General features: G+C 38.8%; 1 protein-coding gene across 1 annotated transcript in view; it reads left to right on the forward strand.

Moving 5' to 3' along the window:
• The first annotated feature begins 18,562 nt into the window (after positions 1–18,562).
• DGKQ (diacylglycerol kinase theta) overlaps positions 18,563–25,699 on the forward strand; it is a 109,514-nt gene continuing 102,377 nt past the window's right edge. Inside the window, exon 1 of the mRNA XM_087716276.1 lies at positions 18,563–19,035. Within this exon, the coding sequence (XP_087572402.1) occupies positions 18,732–19,035 (304 nt within the window). The 5' untranslated portion in view covers positions 18,563–18,731. The remainder of the gene's footprint in view (positions 19,036–25,699) is intronic.

Below are 25,699 nucleotides of genomic sequence, written 5' to 3' on the forward strand. Positions count from 1 at the left end.
AGCACATTGGTGGTGTACCAAAAAGCCTTAGACAACAATTAGAAAATCTGCACATTGACAAAATCTCAGTGAGTCAATTACAAAAGGCTATACTACTTGGATCTGTGCTTATATTATGGCAATACCTTATGAAACCTTAGGTTTTTATCAAAAAGCTGGTCTCCATTGAAGGCCAATACGAGCTAAAGAACTGCCAGCTATCATTTTAAGCTGTGTATATATTAATACAACATACAATGCAATAATACAAGTTCAAGATTGTTTCCTGAATAGTGATACCAGATTGATTGGTTTCTGAATAGTGGCAGCATTTTTTTTCTTGAATGGTAATTGGAAAACTTGCTGGCTTCAGGTGGCCTTTTAAGAATGGAATGGAATAGAATAGAATAGAATTCTTTATTGGCCAAGTGTGATTGGACTCACAAGGAATTTGTCTTTGGTGCATATGCTCTCAGTGTACATAAAAAGACAAGATAACATTCGTCAAGAATCATAAGGTACAACACTTAATGATAGTCATAGGGTACAAACAAGCAATCAGGAAACAATATCAATATAAATCGTAAGGATACAAGCAACAAAGTTACAGTCATGCAATCATAAGTGGGAGGAGATGGGTGATATTGATAGGAACGATGAGAACACTAATGGTAATAGTAACAGCCTTAGTGAATAGTTTGACAATGTTGAGGGAATTATTTGTTTAGCACTCCCTTTGGGGCTCCAGAACTTCTATATATGCCAAAATGTGGCAGGATTGTGAATAAAATCTGGTGATAATTTTTTTAAAATTAAAAACAAGAAGGTAATGCTGGAAGCTAAAGTGTACAGTATGTAGATGCAATCCAAAAAAAGGTCAAAGGCTATTTAACCCACCGCCCTTGATGACATTAAAAGTATTTGCCTCTTGCCAATGGTGGGTTAGTGAATTTCTTGGTTTATTCCTTTATCAAATTTATACAGCTGCCCATCTAACCAAATCAGTGATGTGGGTGTTCAAAAAAAGAACTACCAATTTTCATTTCTTAAGAGAATCCTTGTCTGACACACATTCAAGCTAGCTAGAGTCTTATCTATAATCACATGACTAAAATACATTAAAGGTAGTCCTTGACTTTGTTTAGTGACAGTTCAAAGTTACAACAGTTAACCTGAAAAAAGTGACATTTGACCAGTGTCCACGCTTACAATCATTTCAGCATCCCCATGGTCCTGTAATCAAAATTCAGATGCTTGGCAATTGACTCATATTTATGGCACTTGCAATGTCCTGGGGTCACATGTTCCTCTTTTGCAATCTTCTGACAAGCAAAATCAATGGGCAAGCCAGATTCACTTAACAATACTTTGACTAATTTATTTAACAACTGATTCATTTAAAAACCGAGGCAAGAAAGGTTGTAAAATGGAGCAAAGTCACTTAACAAATGTTTCATTTAGCAACGGAAATGTTGGGCTCAGTTGTGGTCGAGGACTACCTGTACTTGCTAGTATCAGAATTCCTAGAATAAATAAAAAATGGTCTAATAGTGAACAGTATGTCAAGGGCAGGAAATAAATGATTGTGTTTCCAATTTTCACCCAGCAAAAGTTTGTAATTTTGAAAGATTAGATTATGCTTGCAAATGCATCTTTAATATATGGAAAATATAACTGCATTATAAATATCTGGGATAAAAGTGACACATACCATACTACTTGTAACTTACACACCATATTTATTTTAGCAGACCAGTGGAGGAGGTGGAACGCTTGAGTAGGTTATGATGACCTTTTTACATTTATCTCAGGCTCGCAATATACTGTACTTCAAAATGACATACTTACATCATTTCATTTTTTTTCTAAGAAATGGTAAATGAAAGAAATTAAACCATGCAGATAATTTTTATTAACAACAGAAACATTTTAATTATATTGGATTTGCCTCCATAATGTTAAGAAAACAAAATTGTGCTGTAATTGTGAAATCTCATGCAGGTGAAGGAATAAATTCTCACATATTTTAGAAAGATACTTAGTTTGGGTTAAAAGCAGAATCTTTAAAACTTCAAGAGTGAATTCCCAACTACTATTGGACTGAGTTAATTAGGGCAAACATTCTTTGAAATAATTTATTTCCATAGTTTCTCATATTAATATTGCAAAAATAAAATAGTTTTATCCCTACATTTCATTGTGTTATTGACAGTATGCTGTAAATGTACTGTTTGTTACCTATTTTCCAAAGCACCAGAAAGCAAGCCAAGACACAATGGATGGAAACTAACCAAGGAGAGAAGCAACTTGGAATTAATGAGAAATTTCCTAATAGAAAACAATTGACCAGCGCAATGGCTTGCCTACAGAAGTTATGGGTACTCCATCACTGGAGGTTTTTAAGAACAGACGGGAGAGGCATTTGTCTGGAATGGTGAAGGGTCTCTTGCTTGAGCAGGGGGGGTTAACTAAAAAACCTCCAAGGTCCCTTCCTAATCTGCTATTCTGTTCTCTTCTCTTTCATTACAAGTTTTAAATGGGTATCTGCCAGTGTACAAATTCAGATTTTACATAAATCTAAAATTACCGCAATGGTAACAAAATCAAACTATAACCTAGTTAAATTTTACTTATAAAGTAAAATTACTAGTGCTAATCAACACATTGTAATGGTATTAGCATTGTTTTAATTTCTCTTGCAATGACCCTACATTCTTCTCTAGCTAAACACTGCCCTCTAGAGGGACTAATATGTTGGTACTATAGTTAGAAATCTAAATACATCCAACATTTATTGTCTGAAGAATTCATTTCAAAATAATCCAACCACTATACAATATGTTTCTCAGCTGCCTCAATCATCAATGATTTCAAACATGGGATATTGGGAAGATTACCTTGGGGGAAACAGGCAAAGCCAAATTTATATAGCAATAGTACTTAGACTTATATACTGTTTCATAGTGCTTTACAGCCCTCTCTAAGTAGTTTACAGAGTCAGCATATTGCCACCCCCTCAACAATCTGGGTCCTCATTTTACCAACCTCGGAAGGATGGAAGGCTGAGTCAAATTTGAGCCAGTCAGGATCGAACTACTGGCAGTCGGCAGAATTATTCTACAATATTACATTCCAAGCGCTGTACCCCCATGGCTAGTTAGTATTCTGAGAGTCATAATAATACAATGTTTGAGATTCCTGAGAAGTTAACCTATTTTCTTTTTCATCTTTATTGAACAAATCCCTTTCTATTAACAAGAAGCTACTACTGAATTTCAAGCATCCTTACTGCAACACTATTACCTGGGGGCTTCCCTTGAAGACTGTTTAGGAACTATAGGTGAGTGTGTCAGACAGGAATCAGTCTTTATAGGACATCCTGCTTTCATCTAAAAGGGAATTCTTTATATGGATTCCCCTTCTCCACCTATTGTATACATACACCTGCTGCATTCCACAACCTACTGCATTTCTCAATAGTTTCTACTGCATTTCAGCCAAAGCCTGTTATTTGGAGCAGATTCCTGAATATGTTCTATCAAGGAATAAGAATGAACAACCTAATGTCAATGTTTACTGTTCATGGTTTGCCCCAACCTTAGAGGATCCCCCCCCCACTCAATTTCCCAGTCTTACTCTGCTAAAGTAAGTTCAAGTCCAAGAGGTCTTCCATCATTTAGGACTGGAAGCTTAGCATCCATCTTATGCACTTTGGAATGAAAATCACTTCAAACAGGCACAACCAATCTCTGCTTGCATTTTTAAGCCACTGGATCACAATAATTAGTAAGATCGTAAAAACTGATTTTGTTGTCATAACAAGGAATTCTTGCTGCACTGGGTAATTTGAAATATTTTGACTGGAAGAAATTAACTGAAAGATTGTGGGGGGAAATGCACACATTTATTCAGTGGAGAGATATAATATAAGGCACTCTGAAAAAGGAAGTGGGAAGTTTTTCTGGGAAGACAGAAAAAACTCATCTGTCTTGATTACCATCCTTAACATATTCTTTAGCAAATCTGAAAGGATCTTTGCAGGTGACAGTTAAATTATATGGAGAAAAATTGATCTTCATTACGAAAAAGTGTGTGTGTGTGTGTGTGTGTGTCAAAGGTGGTATTCAGCTGGTTCTGGAGAACCGGTAGCGGAAATTTTGAGTAGTTTGGAGAACTGCCAAATACCACTTCTGGCTGGCCCTGCCCGCCATCTATTCACTGCCTCGGGAGTCCCAGCTGATTGCTGGATCGTCTTTTGTTGCCCTGCACAGGAGGACAGAGCTGGAAAGCAGGTTAGTGGGGTGGGGAGGGAATGGGGATTTTGCAGTATCCTTCCCTTGCCATGCCCACAGAACTAATAGTAAATAATTTTGAATCCCATCACTGGTGTGGGTGTGCTGCTTTTACATAAGATGGAGTTTGTTTCCTTTATAACACAACATATTTAAGTTAAGTTCCTTCTAAAAGACAGCACACACAATGTGAATCTTTGTTAATTACGTTTCTTGAAAAGTAGAGACTGGTGGAGAGTTATGGTAGCACTTACCATCTGCAGTGTATCGAAGGAGGGCGGCTGTCTTACTGCATGGTAGCAAAAAATCAGGAGTCTGGTAGCAATTTTTCTGACTATGGGTAGTCCTCGTTTAGCCTCATTCAGTAACTGTAGCTGTGACAGTAATAAAAAAATAACTTTACGACCAGTCCTCCTCTGCAAATCTGTAAAGCATAACAGAGCTGAAGTAAGGTCATAAGCACAGTTTCATTTACTGGCCATTTGATTTAAGGACTGAGTTATTGGTCCCAACTGTGGATTATTTGTAATATGTTTTACGGTATTAAAAGGCGGTTTCCTTTTGATCATCTGTAGAGTGGAAATCAACCACTTGGGGGCACTCACTTCCAACCCACCGCAGCTAAGACATTTGTTTCTTTGCAATGCATTAAAACAGGGACCAAAATCTTTTGAACTGGGCTTTTATCATGTGGTTACCCATCCTAACTGATTCACAAGATTTTCCACAAGGTTCAGATAATGCCCTCCATTTAACCCTAACCCTAACTTTTCTATGTCTTGCATATTCTTCCTACTCTAGAAAAATCTATTAAGGAACAATGGTTCTTCGGGAATTCCCAAAGGTGCTTTTTCTGAAGGCAACTGGCCTTTCTTGTTTTTTCTTTGAAGACATTTTGCTTCTAATCCTAGAAGCTTCTTCAGCTCTGACAGGATAGTGGAGAATAGAAGGATTTATATTCCTTGCATTTTTGGAAATCCATTTTTGGTTCTTTTGGAATTAAAAAGATTCTTTTGGAGCTAGAGAGAAGGCAAAGAAGAGAAGCAAAGATGATAAGGGGCCTGGAGTCTAAACTGTATGATGAACAATTCAGGGAACTAGGTATGTTTGGTCTAAAAAGAGAAAGGATTAGGGGAGATTTGATAGCAGTCTTCCAGTATTTCAGTGTTACAGACAGAAGGTTCCAATCCCTAGTGCCGCATAGCAGAGTTAGCTCCCATTGCTTGTCCCAGCTTCTGCCAACCGAACTGTTCCAAAGCATGTAAAAATGCAAGTAGAAAAATAAGAACCACCTTTGGTGGGAAGGTAACAGCGTTCTGTGTGCCTTCGGTGTTTAGTCATGCTAACCACATGACCACAGAGATGTCTCCAGACAGCGCTGGCTCTTCGGCTTTGAAATGGAGATCAGCACTGCCCCTAGAGTCGGGAATGACTAGCACTTATATGCAAGGGAAACTTTCATCTTTACCTTTTAACAGAGGAATTGACCTTTTATCCAAAGGACAAGAAGTAATGGGTGGAAGAACATTAAAGAGAGATCCAACTTGGAACTAAGGAGAAATTTCCTGACACTGAGAATAATCAGTGGAACGGCTTACCTCTAGAAATTGTAAATGCTCCATCACTGAAAGTTTTCAAGAAGAGACTGTATAGCCATTTGTCTGGAATGGTACAGGGTCTCCTGCTTGAGGAAGTGGTTGGTCTAGAAGGCCTTCAAGATCACTTCCAACCCTATTCTATGTTTTATTTGGAGAAACAGCCACAGCAGTAAAAGGCTGGGAAAATATTAATGAAGGCAAGGCAAGGAATTAATAACAGAAGCAGACTTCAAAAATAAAACCCCTAAGAAAACCTTTTTAGATTCATGATACATGACCTGCTTTCATTTATTAGTAGCTTTTTTTTCTAATAGAACTAGGAAACGTTATGGGGCTTGGCACAATAAAAGCAGCATTGTGGTTGAAGAGGTTAAGGATTTAAATGACATATGAAACTTGAACAGAGCATTTGATTTGCTACGTGGTATTTAAAGTTCTATTTATGTCACCAAAGAAGTCAACATAGATACATTCCATAAAATAAAAATCAAACCTATTGTCTATCACATCTAGATTAGCAATGAGAACATCTTAAAAACTTTGGAATTATGACGCTGACAGTAACTGCCTATAAAATAGAACAAGATTCACAAACACGTACAAAATCTATGTTGTGAGCATGCCGAGACAGTTTTCACTGATAAAGCAGACAAAACATGGATCAATGCCAAAATAATAATTTGTGTTGAAGTTTCTCTTTTCAGGTCCCTTCTATAATTGGGAGATAAAAAAACACATTAAAAAAAAAAGAAATTCCCTCCCACAATTCTATACCTTAGCATTTCCAGTCCCTGTTTTGGGTTTTTAACCATGAAGCCAGGGAAAATAATCTATGAAATCTGATTATGTGACAAAACTGGTTTTGCATTAGGGTGAATGTTTTTATGCAAAGAAACCAACCTGGAAATGAAAGAGAGCTTTCCAAAAATAGATACATTACTTATCACAACCAATTGGAGAGAAACCTGAAATGGAATGATGTCACCATATTAGTAGCTGGTTAAACTACATGATGTCATTTAGACAGATTAGAAACCTCATTCAATTGTACAATTTCCCCCCTCCCCCTTTCTCCAGCAATGGGAAGAAAAGCAAAAGCATCTATTCATTTGAATGTGCTTGGAGCCACAGCCCTCAAAAAGAGACTAGCAAGAAAAGGCTGTTTCACCGAAGATCCCATCTTATTTTAGCTTTTATCTCTGAATGTTCCTCTGGGCAGAAAAAGAAAACAGAAACGAAGGCTTTTTTTTTTTTTTTTTTTTGGCAAGGACATGCTTTACCATTCTTGAATAAAAAAGAGGGGCTTTTGAAATTTCTGGGAGGAGAGGAAGTGTGTTTCAGTTCAGCTGTGAGAGAAATAAGTATGTATAGATATTGGCTGGTGATTAAACATGAAAAACATCTCAACCAGAGGTGGTATTCAGCAGGTTCTGACCAGTTCTGGAGAACCAGTAGTGGAAATTTTGAGTAGTTCGGAGAACTGGTAAATACCACCTCTGACTGGCCCCGCCCCCATCTATTCTCTGCCTCCCAAGTCCCAGCTGATCGGGAGGACATGGGGATTTTGCAGTATCCTTCCCCTGCCATGCCCAAGCCAAGCCACGCCCACAGAACCGATAGTAAAAAAAAAAATTGAATCCCACCACTGATCTCAACATGTGCTTGTTCAGCAAAGAGCCTCCTTTACATCCTGGTTCAGATCTGCTTTATCCTCCAGGTCCATCCAAATGACAACTTGTGACCTTCTTCCAATGTAAAAGGAAGATGAAAGATTTGGGTTTTTTATCATACAGGTAGTCCTTGATATAGGACTCATCAGGAATGAACCCGAAATTTCTGTTGCTGAGTGAGACAGCTGTTAAGTGCGTCTTGCCCCACTTTATCACAGTTGTTAATCAAATCATTGCAGTTGTTAAATTAGTAATGTTGTTGTTAAGTAAATCTGGCTTCCCCATTGACTTTGCTTGTCAGAAGATCTCAGGTGATCACATGACCCAGGGACACTGCAACCGTCATAAACATGAGTCAGTTGCCAAGTGTTTGAAACTTTGATCACAGGACCACAGGAATGCTGCAAAGGTTTTAAGTGTGAAAAATGGTCATAGGTCACTTTTTTCAGTGACTTTTTCACATTTTTCAAAATTCAGATACTTGGATTTATGTGATCACCTTTCGCGACCTTCTGAGAAGCAAAGTCAATGGGAAAACCAGATTCACTTAACACTTAATTTGCATGGGAGGGAATACCATGGCTTGCATTATTTTGATTATAAATTTTACATTGATTATACATTTTTAAATTTTATTTTAGTTACTTCTAGTACAGCTGCCCTGTTTGTGAATTTTACCCATTTCTCATTTCTGACCTTGTAATTGTAAGTCCCTTTACTGCAATATTTATGTCTTTCAGTTTCTATTAATAATACTGTAATATTACAATATATTAAAATCATTTTAAACAAAATATTCCCTTCCCCAATGATGAAGTAACTGCCTAAGAACATTATAGAAGAAAAAATACTATGGTATGACCTAACAAATGATTTGGATACTGATACTATATTAAAAGTGTGTCTCTTGTGGGAATGCCAAATAGATTATTTTCACTTTGATCTAAGGGCATCTCCACACTATGAAGATGTAAAAAAAAAAAAAATGTCACGGTATTTTCCAAAGCACCTGAAAGCCAGAAGGAATAATGGATGGAAACTGAACAGGGAGGGCAACCTCACATTAGCGTTTGTAAAATCTCAGGGTAAATCTCAGGAAATGTTTTTAACAAAGGCATCTGATCAGTTATATAAATATTTGTAATATCTGCAGTAGAGAATGCACTAAATAGAGAGGCATTTTCTTTTAACCCTGCCAATCGTAACAATATGAATGATTGTGGGAACTAGGTATATCTACTCTAATGAAGAGGACTAGAGGTAATATGAAACCAGATTTCCAATACTTGAGGGGCTGTCACAGAGAAGAAAGCATCAACTATTTTCCAAAACACCTGAGGGCAGGACAAGGAGTAACAGATGGAAGATCATTAATGACAGATCCAACCTAGAATTAAGAAGAAATTTCCTGACAGTGAGAATTAATCAGTGGAATAGCTTACCTCCAGAAGTTGTGGGTGCTCCATCATTGAAGGTTTTTGAGAAGAGATAGGATAGCTATTTGTCCAGAATGGTATATAGGGTCTCCTGCTTGAGCAGAGGGTTGGACTAGAAGATTTCCATGGTCCCCACTATTCTATGTTCTCTCTGTGTGTGTCCTTTGCAGACTCAGTTGGTCAAAAGATACCAATTGTCTTGAAAAAGCCTACCGTTTACAATTATGGCCTATCTTTTACAATTACGGTCCTCCTCTCTATCTCCCTCTCAGCCTACTTAAAATTAATAATTTCCATATAATCTTTTTTGTAGAATTCTGATCTGCATTGATGTCCATGGGCTGATGTGCAAAATAACACCCTGAAGTGCTTATGGTCAAAGCACTTACTTAATATATGACTATTAAAGCTTTGCCCTAAAGCAGAATATATGCTGAAGCATGTGCATTATAGCATCAGGGGTGGGTTCTGGCTGGCATTACTGCCGGTTTGTTTGTGCGCATGCTGTGCACGCTTGCACAGTTCAATTGAAATTGTTCTGTGCATGCACAGAACTCAAAAAAGAGATAGCGGAGGTGGCAACCGGGGAACCAGTTTGGAGGCGTGTCCAACCTGGGTTGCTGTCAGTTCTGCAACCCAGGCCAGCATACCACTACTGGGTCGGCCGAACTGGACCAAACCGGTAGGAACCTACCTCTGTTACGCACATTGTCCTATGTTCTTACCTTTCTCTTTTAACAATATTAATCTATAATGATGATATTCAATTTATGTGGCTGTTATGCTAAGTTCAATTTGACAGCAGCCATGTCATTTTAACCTTCTTCTATATTTTAGTAGATGATGCTTATTTTTTAGGGCACCTCCATGCTTTGATTCACAGCCTCTGGCTTCACTATCCAAATAGATGTCAACTGTTTTGGCACTGTCAGACAAATAAAGGCTGCTTTTTTGAGACGTCCAGGGCCCCCTCCAGTCAATCAGGGTCCATCAAAAATAGGAGGTAAGTGGCACAGCTCCTCTGTCTCCCTTCATCCTTGCTCTTCACTTTACTGTGAAATCAACAAGGAAAGGAAGTTTTCTTTTTAAGAAAGCCAGCTACTCCTGAGGGAATAGTAAATCTATTCCTCCAATCATATTAGAAAAACGGGGAAGGGGGGAATTCAAGATGTCTTGGCTTCCAGAGAGACATTAGAATTTCCAGAGACAGGAAGACAGACAAGATGAAACTTCCCAGTGGGAAACTGCTCTACCCTGCACCTTTAAAGCAGAATGGGACAACTTGTTGCAGCCAATTCTCCACTGTCAACTTGCCACAAGATAACTCACTGCGGCCAAATCTCCACCGGCCAACTTGCTACAGGACAATTCAACAATGTAAAATAATTTTTAAAGATATTTTAATTTTTGTCATTCAAATTTCATTTTGTCCTTCGTTTTGCATCCTTTATTTAATGATTCTACTTCACCATATCTTCGATATTAATGCAACTCTTGTCCCACAGCAAGTTGTCCTGAAGCTAATTGGCCATGGCAAGTTGACTGTCATGAGGAGTTGTCCTAGACCTCCTCTAAAAGAAGAACTTTGGAGTTATTGTCATAGCAGTTTTTCTGAAGTTCGAATTTAGCTTCCATAGTAAGTTGCACTGGCTTTCAAAGACTACTGGAAGTTCCAAAATATTTTGAATTCATTTGTTAGTAGAACATCTTTACCATATATGATATTCCCTCTTCTGCCAGCTGTATGTAGTGATGGCCATATGGTTTTCTGGATGCCTGTTGAGAAAATACTTCTGCTCAGGTATGACAGCTGGATGTTTTAACAGTAGAAACATTGTCTGGAAAGCAAGGAGTTTTTGTGTTGCATTGCCATATGTTTCTCCAACTACATGTTCAAGATCTGGAATTAAAACAAAAACCATAAGCATTTGAGAGAAAACCAACAAGCAACGATAGATCATTTGTTATTTACATTGATCAGATATCTATAAAAGCAGAATTTCAGGGTGCCAAACTATTTAGGTAATGAAATTATTATTTCAAATGGATGTATATTATGCTCCATCTTGATTTTAATATTTTTATTGTATATGTTTTGCCAAAATTCATGCGATCTTGTGCAAAAATTGTATGATACAGGATTTGTGAGATCCCCCCCCCAAAAAAACCTCACAATGAAATGATGAGAATGGACTGTTGTTTTTTTTGCCAGGAATCTGCATTAGATCTTTGATTTATGCAAGTTTGTGCATGTTCAGCAGTTTGGTTGATGTCCTCATCCAAGTTGTGAAATAATGCATAATTCCCACAATTATTATATGTTTTTGCTTGAATATAGTTTTATAGTCTTTAAGCCATCCTTTTCCTTGATCAGATCCTAATCCAGTAAACAAGAAATTTGAAGATGACCCACAGTCTTCTGGTCTGATATACAGTAGATTTTATACCATGCTTTAGATATTCTCTTTAAAAAAATCATTTGGAAGAAGTTGTTTTATCAAAGTTTTGCTTTCTCTCTTTCAACAAGGAATGGTCACATATCTATATTTGATCCTTTTTTTCTTCAAATTTTGATTTTATTTATCTTTTGTGAAACTTGTTATATATATCAAAAGGGTGGAAGAGATAAATTCTCTAGTCAGGCACCATTATGGCATATAACAGAATAACCAGGTTGTACTCTAAAAAATATTTTATTCTTTTCAGTTTAACCTCTTATTTGTCATCTCGTGAGATGCTTCCAATTGCCTCAGAATTTTTGGGTAATATTCATTTCATATCTTTTCTCATTCAATTTATGGTATAGGAAAGTTCTACAGGTGGTCCTCAACTTACATCCATAACTGAACTCAAATTTATGTTGCTACACATTTATTAAGTGGGTTTTGCCCCATTTTACAACCTTTCTTGCCCCAGTTGTTAAGTGAATCACTGCCGTTATGAAATTAGTAACACAGTTATTAAGTGAATATGGCTTCCCCCTTGACTTTGCTTGTCAGATGGCCACAAAAGGTGAACACATGACCGGAGGACATAAATATGAGTCAGTTGCCAAGCATCTGAATTTTGATCAAGTGTCCCTAGGGATGCCGCAAGAGTCATAAGTATGAAAAACAGTTCTAAGACACTTTTTCCAGTGCTGTTGTAACTTTGAATGGTCACTAAACGGTTTTAAGTATCTATCTTTAACTACCTATATTGTCAGGGTATATAGTTGATTGTCAACGATTTGATTTATACGGTAGAAACAAAAGAGGAATGTATAAAGTCACACTTCAGCATTGTCTTTTAAACCATGGTTTAATGATGAAAATGTATGATTTATATCATTACACAAGCAGGTAGAATATCTAAGCATTAGACTTATTTCAGTAATCTAATGGTCTCTTGAATGAAGGAAAGGTAGAACTTGCTGAAATTAAGCTGATTTATAGATTCCACATTTAAATATTATCCATCCAATGGGGTAAATTAAGATAATTAACTTAATTCTCTCCACAAAATTCAGAAAATTTACTTTGAAGTTCAATACACTTTAATATAGGCTTTAAAACTATTCCTAAATTATTCCATTTTTAAAATAATAAATTGTTAAGAGAGGTTAAAAAAATCCAAAACAAAATATATTTTCTCTAATCATTTTGTTTTATTTTGTTTTTGGGAGATACATAAGTCAGAAATCTGATTTGTACTTCGCACTACATTATATTTCTTCATCTATGATCGAACCATATCACAGGGCTTAGACAACATAGCAAATAACAAACAAGAGGTTACCCAATATCCCTAAGCTACACGTACAGGGCTGGGTTCCTGCCACTTCTAACTTCTTCTATAGAAGAGGTTCCACAAATCTACTGTGCCGTTTAGAATCGGTTCCAGCTCCCTACCCTCGCCCGTCCGCATGCTTGTCCCGCTGCTGCTCACTGATTGGCTGGCTCACCAATCACCCCGCCTGCCTCTAAGAGTCCTCTCTAAACCTTAAAGTCTTAAAGCTGTCAAGTTTGAACATCCTTGGGTATTTTTCTAAAGGGTTAGGGGTGCAAGGGTCTTGTAACTTGACAGCTTTAAGACTTGCACACTTCAATGCCAGAGTTCCTGAGCCAACATGACTGAAAAAGGAATTCTGGGAGTTGAAGTCTACAAGTTTTAAAGCTGTCAAGTTTGAACACTCCTGAGGTTTTTTTTCTAAAGGGTTAGGGGTGCAAGGGTCTTGTAACTTAACAGCTTTAAGACTTGCATGCTTCAAATGCCAGAGTTTCTGAGCCAACATTTTGGTTGCTAAGCAAGAGCATTGTTAAGTGAGTTTCATCACATTTTACAAGTTGGTCATGCCCACCCAGTCACATGACTGCCAAGCCACTCCCACCTAGTCACATGGCCGGCAAGCCACTCCCACCCGGTCACATGGCCGGCAAGCCATTCCCATAAAGCAGGCCACACCCACAGAAGAGGTTCTAAAATTTTTTGAAACCCACCACTGTACACGTACTAGTATTGGCATTACCTGCTGTGAGCCTCTAGGTTGCATGGCCATTCTGGGACATAAGCTGAAGGTGAGACTTTAAAAGAGGCCAGTTCACACATGAAACTGTATGAGCAACCAGATGATAAGTAATGAACAGCCAAAAAAATGAAAGATTAGATGTGCATGTTTCTCCTGAGGAGTGTGTGGAAATGTTGGATGTTTTAAGAGCAGAGATTTGCAGCACTGTAGTTTTTCATGGAAAATATTAGTAGGCATTGCCCTCCTGCTTTCAAGCACATTTTTCTCAATCCTCAAAACCAGAAACCTGTTCTGTCTAGCTGTATACCCCTCTCCAGATGAAAGCTTAAGCAGTCGAAGTATTTTGTGTTCGTGCCAGGTTCTGCACTCCCACAGAATTAAAGCATACCTCTAGCTATCTATAGGAATAATTCCACTTTTCAAATTAAGAACAGTTTTATTCCACTGTGGGGATGTGGAATATTTAAGTAATGACACTGATGTTCCATTTTTTTCATTGCCAAATCTATTTTTTTATGTAGCATTATAGATAATAGTGTTTGCAATGAACACTTTTGAAGATCTGGTATCACTTTAATTCAGCTTTTGATCCAATGAAGGTGCATGAAATCAACCATATTTCATGTTGACATTCTCAAGTTGTATATGCTAAAAAAAATAGGATTTTGAATATACAAATGAAGATGTTTCCGGTGTAATGAGAAATAAACAGTGACATGGTTCACACATAGCTGTAAGTCATAACATAATTTGGTTTGTGGCTTAAAAATTCTTTTGTATTGTAGGCTTAAGCTGCTTGTCTCCTTTGTTAAAATCGACTGGAAATAGAGACAGTTTAGAAACTTTCTGCCTGGATTTTAAGCTTTGGAATTTTGGCCATGCATTCTCTCTAAATGCCAGTTGCCACAGACTCTGATTGGTTGATTTCCCTGCTTCTCTACTTCGTTAATAAAAGCCAGTTGCTTTTCTTTCCGTGGGTAATCTTCAAGAAATGGGGATTTTATTGATAGAGCCTTTTTTTTAATGAACCTACCTCCACTCATTACCCCTTACACCAGGGATGTCAGACTCACAACTACATGTCTTCATGTGGCACATCAGAACTGTTTCCCCCTTCACTAAACTGGGGGTGGGCGTGGCTAGTGTGTGACACATCTGGCCCATGGGCCGTGAGTTTGACATACCTGCTTTACACCTTCCCATCCAATGCATTTACCAGCAGAATGGTATAAAAATAACATTTTACAGTTTGTTTAGCAACTGTGCGAAATTATAATGTATTGAAAAAAGTAACTTGCCACTGTTCCTCACTTAGAAGACCAGACTTTCTCGTTACAACTGTCATAGGATCTCCACAGTCTCGAGGTCAAAATTGACAACTGGAATCTATTTACAAAAATTGCAGCATTGTGGAATCATCTGATTGCCATTTTCAATCTTTCCAACCCAATTCCAACAAGCAAAGTCAATGGAGGAAGCTGGACTTGCTTAATGACTGCCTGATTCACTTGACAACTGTAGCGATTCGCTTAACAGTGGCAAAAAAGATCATGAAATCAGGCACGATACATGTAACAACTACCTAGCTTAGCAACGAACATTCTGATCTCAATTGGGGTCATATGTCAAGGACTAATATAATACAGCACCATCCTCAGTTCTTTTTCTTCTTATAACTTGTGCCAAAATGTGAAACTGGCTAAATACGTGTCAGTTTCATCTAGTTTAAAACAAAAACAAGGAAGAGCCACTTGTTAGTGATCCATTCATGAACCAGTTTTATAAACAGAGAAAGAACTAGATCTGGGGTAGTGATTCTCTTCAACTATTACTTGTTTTAAGAACTGGTACACTGGCTGCATCTGCAGATAGAATGAGGTTTAGAAGTACCACTTACTGGAGAAGGAACCAGAGATTTTAAAAAATGGGGATCAGGTTTAACCTAGTGTATTTTTCTCGTCAAGATTCAGACATCCTGAAAATGATTGTGAAGGGTAGCAGCAGGAGAGTGATCAGGAGAAAGCATGCAAGCAGCTCTGAATAATGACCAACAGGAGCACAGACATCGTGTAGATCACTGTTTCTCAACCTCAGTGACTTTCCGATCAATGTACTTCAACTCCCAGAATTCCCCAGCCAGTCCTAGCTGAGGAATTCTGGGAATTGAAGCCCATATACCTGAAAATTGCTGAGGTGGAGAAACACTGGTCTAAGAAATTATGTGGATGGAAATATCACTTTTGAAGCAATGCAGAAAGTATTATTGCAACTGCCTTCTTGTTGGGATATAGGGGAGTTTAGGATAATTTCATCGATTCAAGAGCTCTAAAATGTGACTGCTGAAATGTTGCCTACTTGCAATTTGTCAGAATGATTCTAAGAGATGTATGAACCTACCCTTACTCCTTTTATATTAACTGAATTAGGACATGGCTAGTTAAACAAAAAATGCTAATTTTAAAACATTACTAGGTCAATGTCCCTGTATCTGTGAAGGATAGGCTTATTTTTATCCAGAATAACTTAAAATAAATAAATAACCACACTTGGTTTAGCATGTGCAGTTTAAGCATTTTATTGCTTCAAGCAGAATTCAAGCAAAGAATTGGCAGAATGCAACCTTCCCATTGTTTCCCATTCACATATTGTTCCAAAACAGGTCTTTAAAAAAAAAAGTATGTCACGTTCAAACACGTATCCAGCAGAAGATTCTCTGAGCATGTTTTAGGCTGCTTATTTCTAAAAACACTCTGGAGGAGGCCTTGTATCTTTGAATGCCTCATCAGAGGTGACCATCACCCCATGGTTTCAAAGGGAAAAACAAGAAACTATTAGTTAAGATAGAGTTGATGTAGTGCAGAGATGCCAACCTTGGCAATTTTAAGACTTGTGGACTTCTGCTAACCTAGCAGCTCGGAAGCATGCATGCAAATGCAACTAGATAAATAAGTACCACTTTGATAGGAGGGTAACAGCATTCTGTGCTCCTTGGCATATAGTCATGCTGGCTACATGACCATGGGAGTGTCTTCGGACAACACCGTCTCACTTGGCTAAGAAACAGAGATGAGCACCATCACCTAGAGTCAGAAACAACTGAATATGGGAAATATTTACCTTTATAAGTTAAGGCTCTGGTTGGGGAATTCTGGGAGTTGAAATTTACAAATGTTAAAGTTGCCAAGGTTGGACATCCCTGATGAAGGGGTTAAGGTATCAGGTACTAGTCACCTGGGTGATCTTGGGGCAGTCCCTCTTTCTCAACCCTGGAAAGAAGGCAAGGACAAACCACTTCCGAAAAACTTTGCCAAGAAAACTCCAGGGACTTGCCCAGGCAGTTACCGGGAATCAACATGGACCGGAAGGACAAAAAAGAAAAGAAAAAAGTGAAATTGTCCTTTACAGGTAGTCCTCGACTTACAACAGTTTATTTAGTGATAGTTCAAAGTTACGATGGCAGTGAAAAAAGTGACTTATGACCATTTTTCACACTTATGACCATTGCAGCATCCTTCACAGGATCAAAAGTCAGATGCTTGGCAACCGGTTCACATTTATGATGGTTGCAGTATCCCAGGCTCATGCAATCAGCTTTTGCGACCTTCTGACCAGGAAAGTCAGTGGGAAGCCAGATTGATTTAACAACCATGTTACTAACATAACAATTGCAATTATTTACTTAACAACTGTGGCAAGAAAGCTTGTAAAGTGGGGCAAAACTCACTTAAAGTTTCATTCAGCAACATACATTTGGGGCTCAACTGTGGTCGTAAAACCAGGACCACTGGTATTAGGGTTATTATACCATAGGAAGTTAAACCCACCCCTTTACTAGAAAATGAAATATTTTAGGAAATATTAAAAGGTCAGAATATTTCCTCTAAATGGGAGACAGAAACAGAAACTCAGCTCCCTCAGCCACTCTATTCTACCTAACACAGATTCCCCCTTCAGCTCCAGGGTAATGGGATTAAGGCATGATAGTATTCGCCCTTTTCCCATCTCACCACATGGCACCTGGGAAGATTACATCATCACCCAGCAAATCAAGCAAGCCTGGGAGACAACCTAGGAAGTTGCTCCTGAATGGCCCCAGGGGAGTCTGACAGCCAATCAGAATACAAGCTCAAGATCAAAGTCCAGAGTGGGCATAAAACCAGGGTCTTTCAGCATCTTGGTGTTTTTTTCTTCTTCTTCAGCCAACATCTGTAAGTGTGTGATTCCCCCTTTCTGTTCAGGAACTCAAGCCATGTGATCCTGTCCACCATTAAACCATCTTTCCAAGCAGCCTCCATGTTTCCAGTGTCTTTTTCCCTACTTGAAACTGAACCCAGGACATTTCTTCCAACAATACCTGACCTGGAAAAAATCCCAATGACTACAGTAGTAGAGTAGATGTCGGCCAAGAGTTATGCGTAACTCTTCCATGCAGCCGTCACCTTCCTAAGTATATGGCCAAATCAATTGAGTAAACTCGCAAGAATCCTTTTTCTTACCACGTACATACATACAGCCGAAATCGACTGTGTTGTTTCTCTGTGCCGTATATGTGGGTATATGCACATATTTATTGATTGACTGGTGTCATGCTTTATGTAGTGCATATTAGAGGTGGTGACCCTTTGAAAGCTTAAGGCAACGAAATTTCATTGCAATGTATGCCGATATTAGCCTACATTCAAAGCGACAATAAAGTTATTCTAAGTTCTAAAGAGGGCAAAAGAGGAAAATGGGGTCCCGCCACTTGTCCGGTCAGCCCTTCTGACCGAATAACCTCAGACGTCGGTGAGGCATCCAGAGCCGATCTGATATCCCCAGAGACGAGCAAAAGGCTGGCACCGAGGGCCACGCTGCCATTCAGGGCTCGAGGCGTCGGCGCCCTCCTCACCTCTCCTCAGACTCCGGCTCGCTCGCGGCCAGCCCGACAGGAGGCGGCCTTGAGGCGAAGGCCGGGTAGCGGCCGTCGGCGCCGCCAAGCACCGCCCTTTGCGTCCCTCCCTCTCCCTCCGCCTGTTTCCTCCTCCTCCTCCTACTCTTCGCCCACGGCCCGCCGTTCTCTCTGGCTTGCCTGGCAAGCGCGGCGGAAGTCTCGCTTAGAGCCGCCGCCGCCGCTGTTGCCGCTGGCGGAGGGAGCGAGCGAGCGCCCGGCTGTCTGCTTGGAAAAGAGGGGGAGAAAGCCGCTTTCTTCTCCCCAGAAGAAGCGGGGGGACTGCGCTATCCGGGAACGCGGCAGCAATTGCCGCCTGAGCATGGCAGAAGGAGCCCGTTCCCTGCTGGGAGGCAGCCGCGGCTCCAGCCCCGCGTCCAGCCCGCTGATGGCCAGAGGCGGCAAGAGCCGCTCGCTGCCCACGCCGTCGTCGTCCTCTTCGACTTCGCTGCAGCAACACCACCAGCACCAGACGCCGCCTGCCTCCCCCAAGCAGCAGCCGCCCCCTCCGACGGTTCGAGGCAACCAGCCCGGCCATGGCTTCAAGAGGGTCACCCTCACCAAGCCCACCTTCTGTCATTATTGCACCGACTTCATCTGGGGGCTGGCGGGCTACCTCTGCGAAGGTGAGCGCTGCCGTGTCAGAAGGAAGGGTGCGTGGCGGGTTCGTGACGCGGGAAGGGGGGGGGGTAGGACGGCCGGTCTCGCCACTTCCGCGGGTGGGGGAGAAGCGCCCGAGGGGGAGAAAATGCGTGTCATTTTGTCTCCCCCCCCCTCCTGACTTCCTGAAGCTTGCTCTTCCCGTTAGGGATGCCCGCCACTCCATTTCTTTATTTGCCCAGCCGCCTGCCTCTTAAAAAGAGTTGACTCGCTGCGCAATATCTTTAGGACCTTATCAAATGGAGTTAGTTAGTAAAAAAACCAAAATGAATTGGTTCTCCAAATTGGGACTCTTTAAAAAATCCACCGGGGTAATGGATGCAAAAACCAACCGATCGATCAATCAATCAATCGGCCCCGTTTCTTCTCATGGAATTGCAAGCCAATTGCTGGTGGAGAGTTCTGCAGGACTTGAAAATCTCAGCGGTGTATTTTGTGGGGTTTGGGTTTGTTTTGCCAATGGAGTTGCCTACTTGCTTTTCTGTTTGTGGATGTTGTAGCTTTCCTCTGAACCCCATTTTTGAGGTTCTCTTATGCTGAGAAATATCAAGCAGCTGATTTTTTCTTGATCTTCTTTCTACCAAGTAAAGCTGTCTTGTCTAAGAAGTGCAAAGCCTTTCTTTTTTAAATTTGCCCATTTTTTTCTGTTGGGAGATATTTTTTTTCAAGGGAGGGAAATGTCCCTTCACTTTAATGGATGCCTGGCGCACATTCATTGGAAAAAGTTTTTCTATCACTTCATCTTTGTATGCAAAAGCTTTCCCCATTGGAACAGCAAATGCAAAATACTTCCTCTTGTTTATTTGCCAAACTAAGTCCCCCCCCCCCCCTTTTCTTAAATGGCTCTGTGGAGTGGACAGGTTATTCACAGATAAAAATATCTTAGGAAAAAGAAAAGCTTCATGAATTGTAAATGATGCAGATACAGCCGCAATACTGTCAGTGTTCTACTGATAAAGATTGTGGAGCTTAATAGTGGCTTATCTGAAAGGCTGAAATTTTCTTATCCCTTCATTTTTATCCTGGGAAAATGCTCCCCTGCCCTTCGTCGCATTACAGATAAAATAGATAAAATTTATCTCACTGTATTGTTAATGGTTGGGCATTAGGCAGTGAAACTATCATGTACATAGCAACGCAAGAGGTGATTTGTTTTCTTCTTGGTTTTTTTTTTCTCTATGGGCAGGCATAAACAATGCCTGTTGATTTTTATCCATTGCCCAGCACCAAGGATTTCTTGAAAGGAAACCAAGGTTTTACTTTGAGGACTTGTCTCTGAATTTGAAAAGCCTATTGGGATGTTGCACCCACTGCAGAACACAACTTGAGTTACGATGAAGGCTTATCTCCTTTCCTTTACATAAATTTGAGAATCAATCAAATATGTAACAAAGCAGTTTTAAAGCCAGATTTATACTTGTTCAATCATTTCAGAGGAAGTAGCAGCTATTTATAGAAACTTGATATCTTAAAATCTGCTGTCATCTATAGCTGATATGATCAGGCTTGTAAGTGGGCAATTGTTATGTCATACATCTGGATGAATCTCTTTTTAATTACCCCTGGAATATTATTAATGAAAGCAGGTTCCATTAAAAAAAAAAGGAATATTAGAGAAACAGTTAAAGTGAATATATACCGTTATAGGGATTGTGAGTGTACAAGAATGCATATGAAAAGCTTGTGCATAGTATATAAATGTACTATTTAAGGACTGAGAGTTTATGCATTGGAGACAAATTCCTTGTGTGTCCAATCATACTTGGCCGATAAAGGATAAAAGAATTCCAGTTGTCAGTTTTCTTCTTGATCTCTTGCACATAGATCAATAGCTCTGCACTGGTAATAAGATTTAATCCTTGGCATCTATCATTGCCTTTTTCTTGAGAAAGCCTGGTATCCTTGTGTAATCTCATTTAGTCACCTCAGTGTTACTTGGGGTTGCAGTTACACTTCCTCTGTTTGGTACTTTTAATTCTTGGAGACTGGTAGGTCACTAATTCAAAGAAGATTATTTGTTTAAGGGGAAGAGAAAGAAAATTCTTCATGTCAAAACCATTTATGACATGCCGGACCATATTCCTTGCTTTATTGGTACATATGCTGGCAACATTAGCTTTCAGTCCATGTGGATTGAGGCCTTAATATCCATCTAAGATACATTTTGGGGATTCCTTTTGGTGATGGTGGGGACTCTGGCCTCCCATTACAACTTCAACTTAATTCAACCAATGCCAGAGTTGAAGAATATTTCCTATACATAAACACTTGGAAGGCTTAATCAAATGATAGGGAAAATTCCACCAATTATGGGGTGACTGTAAATGGGTTCCCAAATTTAGACTAAGACTATATCCATGTTCCTCCCAAATGCTAACTGACTCCAATCATGTGTTGCCTAAAAATTCCAGGAATTGTAAGATAAACAATATGGGAATATGTGCTTTTGTTTTCCCGCTGTTGATAAGAGTGTGTTGATATGTCCACAATAATGAACTGCAATGGTTGTACTATATCATTTTTTTTACCTTAATCTCCCTATATTTATTTTGAGGACAAATTATAAAGATGTATTCTGAAGACATATTTATTTATTTTTTATTGTGATTGTTTTTTTAAAACAGAGGCATGCAGGTACTCCTCAAATTATGATCACAATTGACCTCAAAATTTCTGTTGTTAAGTGAGACATTTGTTAAGTGAGTTTTGCCCCATTTTACAACTTTTCTGACCAGAATTGTTAAGTGAATCACTACAGTTAAGTTAGTAACCTGGTTGTTAAATGAAACTGGCTTTCCTATTGACTTTGCTTATCAGAAAGTCACAAAAGGTGGTCAGATGATCTTGGGACACAGCAATAGTCATAAATATGAACCAGTTGCCAAGCATCTGAATTTTGATCACATGATCATGGGAATGCTGCAAAGGTCGTAACTGGAAAAAAATCACAAGTCACATTTTTCAGTGCTGTTGTAAGTTTGAATGGTCACTAAATGAACTGTTGTAAGTCAAGAACTACCTGTATTTTTAGTCCTGTTTGAAGTGTTCTCTGCAGTTTTGGTGTCTTTATTTCAGGTTACTTTGCTTGTTTCTCTTAAGCGTTGATGCTCAGATGATGCTTCAGTATGGTATTGATGTTAGGGGAAGGGGTTCCTTTGAATTCATTTGATTCATTCTCTCTAAAGTAAGGGAAGCATGAGGACACCATGGGATAACATGTTGATCTTGACTTTGCATCCCTTGTTTTCATTCATGTAATTTTGAAGGGAAATTATCTTGCAGGCACATGGAACCTATCTGAAGTTTTGAGGCTGTATATTTCTCTGCTGTGCTGCTTCCTTCCTTCCCCTATTTTTATGGCTCTGGAAGGAAGCAGCTGTTTGTTCTTTGTGCGTAGATTTTACGATTGAACTTTCTTGGTGTACTGTATTGATCTTTTGTAATTAGCTATGACATATACATTTTAAGATGGACTAAAACAGGAAGGTCACATCAAGAAGGATAATTCACTGTATCTTAAGTCCTGGCACCATGATTAAGCATTGCTCATAGCCCTGTTGCATAAACACCCAATGGGGTGTGTAAGCCAGGTAAGGAAGTAGAGAATGTGAGTAATTTGCTATATTGCTGGATAGTTGAGCAATAACATGGAGTATGCATGAATGAAAGAATAATTCTCTTGCATCAGCTTTTGAAGAAGTTTAAAGCTAGTATCCAAGTGACTATTGTTTCTTTACCTTTTTGTTGTATAACAAGAAAGAAGTAGGGACTTATTCAAATTCATAAGAAGCAGAAGTTGGCATAACATATTTTTTAAATAAATAATTGAACAGTATATTATTGGCAGAGAAGGAAGTTCAACTAAATGCCAGCAATAGGCAAAAAGGACTCTAATATCATATAATGAAAGCTAATTGATTTAGTACTTTGCTTTCTTATACTCTGCTCCAGAGCTAGTAACTTCTAAAAAGCTGTGCCATGAATTAGTCAATAAATATCATTATTAATATGTTCTTCACCAATGTAGTGCTTTGTGCTATATGATTGAGGGTTCTAGGATGCATTTTTAAATTCCTTTTATTTAGCTTGAGTACATTAAACTTATACTTGGAGTACATTAAAAAAATGGAAGCATGTTGTTTCTTTGAGAACATTCTAATAAAATACACTGAATAATTTTCCCACAACTACCGATGTTCTATTTAAGTCACCATAACCTTTTTTCCTATTTACATGCTTTTAAAGTTTTCAGATTATTAATTATCTGAAAACTTTCTCACCTATATTAGAACTAACATAATTACTGTCATTTAAAAATATAATTAAATATAGAATATTCTGAAATAAATAGGGAGACAGTCATTCAGCCTTCTTGGTGATAGTCTTTTTATTCATTACCATGTCAGTGTGATCTGTATCAGATGTGACCTCTAATGTTTCCGCCTCTTAACCATGTCTTATGTTGACATGTCTTTTTATGTGTAAATTTATTCTTTCCTTAATGTATGTTTTAATTAGGATTTAATAATGTTTGAGTTGATAGTAACTGTCTTCTTTCATGGTTTCAATATACATACAATAGTCATTACAGATCTCTGATCAAAAATAGAACTATGATTATTTTATTTATTTAAAATTTTTGTAAGCTACCCATCTTATAAGTAACTGGGTTGCTCCTGAAAACAACATACAGGGCCACATTAAAACTATAAAACTAACAATTTTAAAAGAAGAAAGGTACTGAAGAAAGAAGCTTTGATTTAAAAAAATAATAATTTGAGATCCAGGAAAAAAAAATAGCATGCTATATTAGGACCCAGTGGCACAATTTACCTATCATTAACTTACACCAGAAACTTTTGTGCTTATGTACAATGAAATAGGGACTGTGTAAGTCTAAAGTGTGCTACTGCCTGTTTCTGATTAGCCATATAGTGGTTTGGAGTAGCTTTCCTTAGCAGTGTTGGCTATGAATTCTAAGAGTTGTAATTTCTACATATCTGGAGAGTGTCAAGTTGAAAAAGACTTGGAGGGAGAGTTTTCATTTCTGACATTTTCTTGATTAGTATCAGATTTCTATTCTTGGAAAGTTTTTTTATCTTTGTTTGCAGATTCCTTTTCTCCCTTTTGCATCACTTTTGCCATACTTGATATGTTGTCCTGTAGGACTTGAACTCTTGCATAGCATTGTGTTACGTTGGGCTTGATTTATTTCAGTTACTGGCAATTCCACTATTAAGGCAGAACTTCTCTGATACTCATTTAACATTGCCTCACTTTTTGGTATCGTGCAATGGCAAGCCATTTCTGAATTGCCACTGAGGGAAATGACATGAATAGTAACCATCTAGTAACTAGGAGTAACTAGGCTTTTTTTAAACCATCAATGTAGGTTCAACTAAATCTTCATTTAATCGCCCTGTACAATGTTAAATACAAATCCAATGAACAAAAGTAATTCTGGTTTTGTCATATTTATGTATGTATGTATATATGTATTTATGTATGCTTGGGGAAAATTGATTTGCTTAATCTCCTTTGCTTAACGACCATGGCAAAAAATGCCAAAAAAGATGGTCTGGTCATGCCTCACTTAACAACCATAGTGACTTATGCCTGGCTCAATTATGGTCATAAGTCAAGGACTACCTGTATCAAATGCAGGAATGTTATCTAGCTGGTTCAGGTCAGGTCATACAGATCCATGGTTTAAAAAGCCGAATAAAATTTAGCACCCAGGGCAGAGGAAGTACACTGGGAAAGACAGGCCTAAGAATACACTGAGTCCTGGAAGAGAAAACATTTCTGGTTAGCAATTAACTGGAACACCTTGATTGACACTCAATGCTGAAATCTCCTAAATATACAGTGAGAAAGTATCAACCTGTTGTGGCCCACCATCAGCCAGCAGAGCTGGTGGCAGACTCAGACAGTGAGGAGGTTGGGGAGGAACATGGGCCAGTCCTGGAGTCTGGGGAAGGTTCTGATGGGTGCTCTGCGTCTAACTGTCTGACATTTATCAGCTACTTTCGGAGTCAGAAATAAGTGGGGCAGAAGAACAGATGGAGCCTGTTCCTGATGCCCGCATGCGCAGAGCTGTCAGGAGAAGGGAACAATTAAGGAACAGAGGTTGACTCAGGAGTAAAAGCACAAATGGACATTGAATGACCCCTTCCATGGGGAATAAATGGGAGCAAATGGGGAGTGGTGTTTACAGGAGAATATTAGTTTGTTTACTATTGTGAAGATTTGCTTATCTAAGTTTGTGCCTCACAGGTATTTCATTGTACAGCGTTGAGACTAGAAGCTCTCGGCCTGGCAACTATCCAAGGACTGATAAGGTCCCTTGTTGCAATTCAATCTTGAAAAACTTATTGCTGGGACTTTTTCTGGATGTGAATGCTAGGAATTCACATTAACCAAATAAAAAGGGGGTTTTGCGGGACAAGGAGTCTCTTCTTGATTCTATTAAGCCTAGGTCAGAACTGAGAGGTACTCCAGACAAGAATCACAAGCCATGAGTACTAATAGTAGTACCTTTGTTGCAAGGCTACAGTAAAGAATTTTGCAAGTCTGAAAATACATTTCTTCCTTCTCGCTTTTACAGCTCAAGAAAGTAGGGATGGTCAC

This window comes from Thamnophis sirtalis, unplaced genomic scaffold (assembly GCF_051295495.1).
Source record: "Thamnophis sirtalis isolate CommonGarterSnake01/CBP01778 unplaced genomic scaffold, rThaSir2_p1.2 scaffold_5, whole genome shotgun sequence".
In the NCBI taxonomy this organism is placed as follows: domain Eukaryota; kingdom Metazoa; phylum Chordata; class Lepidosauria; order Squamata; family Natricidae; genus Thamnophis; species Thamnophis sirtalis.